Source organism: Silurus aristotelis (genome assembly GCF_946808225.1).
Source record: "Silurus aristotelis genome assembly, chromosome: 9".
In the NCBI taxonomy this organism is placed as follows: Eukaryota; Metazoa; Chordata; class Actinopteri; order Siluriformes; family Siluridae; genus Silurus; species Silurus aristotelis.
In genome coordinates this window covers 29965618-29970617 of record NC_139582.1, presented here as the reverse complement: position 1 = coordinate 29970617, position 5000 = coordinate 29965618, and the positions used below count along the sequence as shown (strand labels likewise).

The 5000-nt window shown below is 43.5% G+C and overlaps 1 protein-coding gene across 4 annotated transcripts in view; it reads right to left on the bottom strand.

The window, feature by feature from the left end:
- The window catches only part of LOC310730641 (uncharacterized protein), a 78260-nt gene that overhangs the window by 49299 nt on the left and 23961 nt on the right, over positions 1-5000 (bottom strand). For all 4 annotated transcript variants that reach the window (XR_014534877.1, XR_014534878.1, XR_014534879.1 and 1 more), the window contains one exon: positions 548-662. Coding sequence is in view for 1 of the 4 variants with exons in the window: in XM_083549680.1 (XP_083405806.1) it covers positions 548-662 (115 nt within the window). In the remaining 3 variants the exon portion in view is untranslated. The remainder of the gene's footprint in view (positions 1-547; positions 663-5000) is intronic.

Sequence of the window (5000 nt, the reverse complement as noted above, 5' to 3'; positions counted from 1 at the left end):
AATTTTAACACAAAGTTTGTGTGTGTGTTTGTGCGTGCATGTATGACGCAGTTTTACAGGGACTTGTTTTCACACCTGCATTGTGGGGGAAAAGAGACTACATTTTGCATCAGTTTCAGCACCAAGATTGTGTGCGTGTGTGTGTGTGTGTGTGTGTGTGTGTGCGCGCGCATGTATTACAGTTTTACAGGGACTAGTTCTTACATCTGTAATGTGGGTACCAGAGATTACAATTTGCATATGTTTGAGCACCAAGTTGTGTGTTTGTGTGCATGTATTTGTTGCAGTTTTATAGGGTCTTGTTTACCCACGTGCATTGTGGGGCCAGAGGCAACAATTCACATCAATTTCAACACCAACTTTGTGTATGTATATTTTGCAGTTTTATGGGGACCCTTTCTCTCACTACCAGAGAGTAAAATTTGCATCAGATTGAGCACCAAGTTGTGTGTTTTTGTCATGAGAGTGTTGCAGTTGCAGGCTCCTGTTCTACCACATGCATTGTGGGGACCAGAAACATTTACATCAAATTAATAAAAATATGTACTGTGTTGATCGGCGCAGGTTCTGCTTGATCTTCATCTCGAAGATTGTCGGTAGATTCTGAGATTGCGGTTTGGAAGCACGGCACCCCCTGTTGTAACTCCGGTACACTGCACTTCCTGTACGTACAAAAAAGGGAACAATAAGGAACAGGCTAATAAGTGACAAACTTCTCATGTCACAAGTAATTTTCCTTATTTGCCATGTCACGTGTGTGTGTGTGTGTGTGTGTGTGTGTGTGTGTGTGTCTCTGATTATAAATAGAATGCAGTGGCGGCTACATATCTGTATCTGCTTCCATTAAAATTACAGGAAACCTTTTAGAATTGTTGCTCTCCACGAGTGTGTGTGTGTGTGTGTGTGCTGTCAGGATTTGAGTAATGATAGCCGTAGGTCTCTGCATCCCGGCGGGCCTCACTGCTCTATCACAGCGCTGCCCTCCACACACACACACACACACACACACACACACACACAGAGAGAGAGCTGGCTGTGAATATTAACGCGTGTGTGAGTGCCTGATTGACAGGCTGCGCAGTCGTCGGCCGATTAGCTGCCGCGGATGTCTGAGTGTCGGGTGTGTGCGTGCGAGCACCAGGGTCAATTACAGAGGTCACTCTAAACGCACACACACTCACACATGCACATGCACACACACACACACACACACACATCTCAACACACCTCAGCCTTGTCGGACACTACACAGTCATCCACCCACTCACCCACACACACACACCTTTCATCTCTCGTTAGTCATGTAGCTAAACACTCATGAAGAAAAGCTGGCACACTAGTATTATTATTATTATTATTATTATTTATTATTTATTTTTTTATATACAAAAATGTTAAGAACTAAATTGTCAATTTTTTTTTATAGATTGTTTACTTGTATTTAATTATTAACTTGTTTTGTTTCAAATAAGAAGCTATAAAAAAAATACCAGCTATAATTTTAAGAACTTGAATACACTGTGACGTGGCCCTGACGTGACGACTTTCCAACAAACTTCTTACGTGGCCCTGACGTGACGACTTTCCAACAAACCCCCGCCACTAATAACATTAATTTTAATGAATAGCTATATAACTAAATAAATAGTGTATAATTGTATCGGACGACTTTGGGAGCATGTAATTTTGCCTTCACTTGAACGAGGAGACCCACGAGGAAGCCCCTGTGCACGGAGTCAGCTCTGTGAAGATCTGCACTTAGTGTCTACTGTCTCCTTGTCTCATGTTGTCTTGTGCACTTTGATGAAAACTGATGGAAACTCACTGCGTGCTGTGTATATGGCTGAAATGACAATAAAGCCTACATGACTTTTGGTCAGGTGTCCACAAACCTTTGGTACAAAGAGTGTAGATATTATAAATGTAGCTAACAGACTGTGTGAGTGTGTGTGTCGAGCTCTGAACCCAGAGCTTCTCCTCACTAGCGCACAACTTTACTCCAGCTAGCGCACGAAAGGACGAGCGGAATGGCTTTCCTCCAATGCTAATGTGATAGCAGCCATTTTGGTTCAGCTATAAAAAAATATTTCACATACAGGACTCTCTCTCTCTCTCCCTCTTTCTCTCTCTCTCCCCTCGCCTCTCTCGCGCTCCTCTTCGTCTTGTTCATTCAGGGCAACAGATTCGTTATGAATAATGTATTTTCTAATCAGCAGCGTAAGGCTGTGCTGGAGCCTGTGTGTGTGTGTGTGTGTGTGTGTGTGTGTGTGTGTGTGTGTGTGTTTGTGTGTGTGAGGAGGAGGAGGAGGAGGAGCTCCCAATGAAATCACATGGTAGGCAGTTTCATGTTTCTTCAGCAGACCAGAGGCATGAAACCTCAACACTCCAGTAACCAGGTCTACCCCCCCCCCCAACACACACACACACACACACACACACACACACACACACACACACACACACACACACACACACACACAGTGTAATTCCCTGATGTATTGCTCTAAATAAATGCCTATAATGAAGCAAATAACGTTAATCTCCCAAAGTCTTTCTGCTCCATTCATTTACTCTCCCTGAAAAATTCACAAGAAAATTGTTTTGTTGCACATCGTCCTTCATCACCACCACCACCATAGTCTTCATCATCATCACCACCATAGTCTTCATCTTCATCATCACCACCACAATAGTCATCTTCATCATCACCACCACCTCCATAGTCCTCATCTTCATCACCACCACCTCCATAGTCTTTATCTTCACCACCACAATAGTCTTCATCCTTATCATCACCACCACAATAGTCATCATCATCACCACCATAGTCTTCATCTTTATCATCACCATAGTCTTCATCATCACCACCACCATAGTCTTCATCTTCATCATCACTATAGTCTTCATCATCACCACCACCACCACCATAGTCTTCATCTTCATCATTACTATAGTCTTCATCACCACCACCACCATAGTCTTCATCTACATCATCACCAAAGTCTACATCACAACCACCACCACAGTCTTCATCACCACCACCACCATAGTCTTCATCTTCATCATCACTATAGTCTTCGTCACCACCACCACCACAGTCTTCATTTACATCATCACCAAAGTCTACATCACAACCACCACCACAGTCTTCATCACCACCACCACCATAGTCTTCATCTTCATCATCACTATAGTCTTCGTCACCACCACCACCACAGTTTTCATCTACATCATCACCAAAGTCTACATCACAACCACCACCACAGTCTTCATCACCACCACCACCATAGTCTTCATCTACATCATCACCAAAGTCTACATCACAACCACCACCACAGTCTTCATCACCACCACCACCATAGTCTTCATCTTCATCATCACTATAGTCTTCATCACCACCACCACCACAGTCTTCATCTACATCATCACCAAAGTCTACATCACAACCACCACCACAGTCTTCATCACCACCACCATAGTCTTCATCTTCATCATCACCACCACCATAGTCTTCATCATCACCACCATAGTTTTCATCTTCATCATCACCACCACCATAGTCTTCATCATCATCACAACCATAGTCTTCATCTTCATCATCACCACCACCATCATACTCCATCACTACCACCACAATAGTCTTCATCTTCATCACCACCATAGTCTTCATCTTCATCATCACCACCACCATAGACTTCATCTTCATCACCACCACCACCATAGTCTTCATCATCATCATCATCATCATCATCATCATCACCACCATAGTCTTCATCTTCATCACAACCACCACCAGTCTTCATCATCATCACCAGTCTTCATCTTTATCATCACCACCACCATAGACTTCATCATCATCACCAGTCTTCATCTTCACCACCACCATAGCCATCATCATCTTCATCCCCACCACCACCATAGTCTTCATTATCTTCATCATCATCACCACCATAGTCGTCATCATCTTCATCATCACCATAGTCGTCATCATCATCACCACCATAGTCGTCTTCATCTTCACCACCACCATAGTCATCAACTTCATCATCTTCATTCTCATCACCATAGTTGTCATCATCATCATCATCTAAACAGTCATTAACTTCATCTTCATCATCGTCATCAACTTCATCCCCACCATAGTCGTCTTCATCATCATCTTCACTGTCATCATTATCTTCATCATCCTTTCTTCATCATCATCATTCTGTCATCACTATCATCATCATCGTTTTCATGGTCCTCATCAGCACTGAGAATGTTCTGGAGATCTTTTTCTCTCTCATGATTCCAGTGGCCTCCTCATGTTTTTCCCTCTGAAACTGGAGACTCCTTCAGCAAACACTAAACACAGAGCGCTCATGCGAGTGGCTGGGAACGAGCCGTTACTATGGAAACGATGACATCATTACTATAAGCCTGTGCGGCTGTAAGAGCCTCTGTAAAAAAAATATCCTGATCTCATCTTCCACTCTGCACACAGGAAATACAAATCTGTTCACTTCCTGTCTGATCTCTCACATTTCTCACAGATTCTCTCTGTCTGTTTGAATCTCCGTCTGTCTGCACATTGTCCTTCTGTCTTTCACTGTCTGTCTGTCACTGTGTCGCTCTCTCTCACTGTGTCTGTCTCACTGTCTGTCTCTCTGTTTATCTGTCTCCAGCGCATTGTCTATCTCTAGCTTTATCTGTCTGTCTCTCACTTTGTCTATCCCTCTCCGTCCACCTGTCTGTCTCTCTGACCTTCTGTAGCAAACTGTCTCCATCTGTCTCTTTCCCTTTATATCCGTCTTTCTCGTTCTCTCTCCTGCTCTTTTGGGTCGTAGGGATGATTGCCACTAAACAGTGCTCTTGTAGCCGGTCATGTGTTAAATTAAGCAACACACTTTTGTGCGCGCACACACACACACACAAACACACACACTCCTACTTGCTCTCTAGCAGTGCTAATGCGGAACAGTCACGCTGTGACACGGGGGATTTTGTTCACTTGTTTGTGC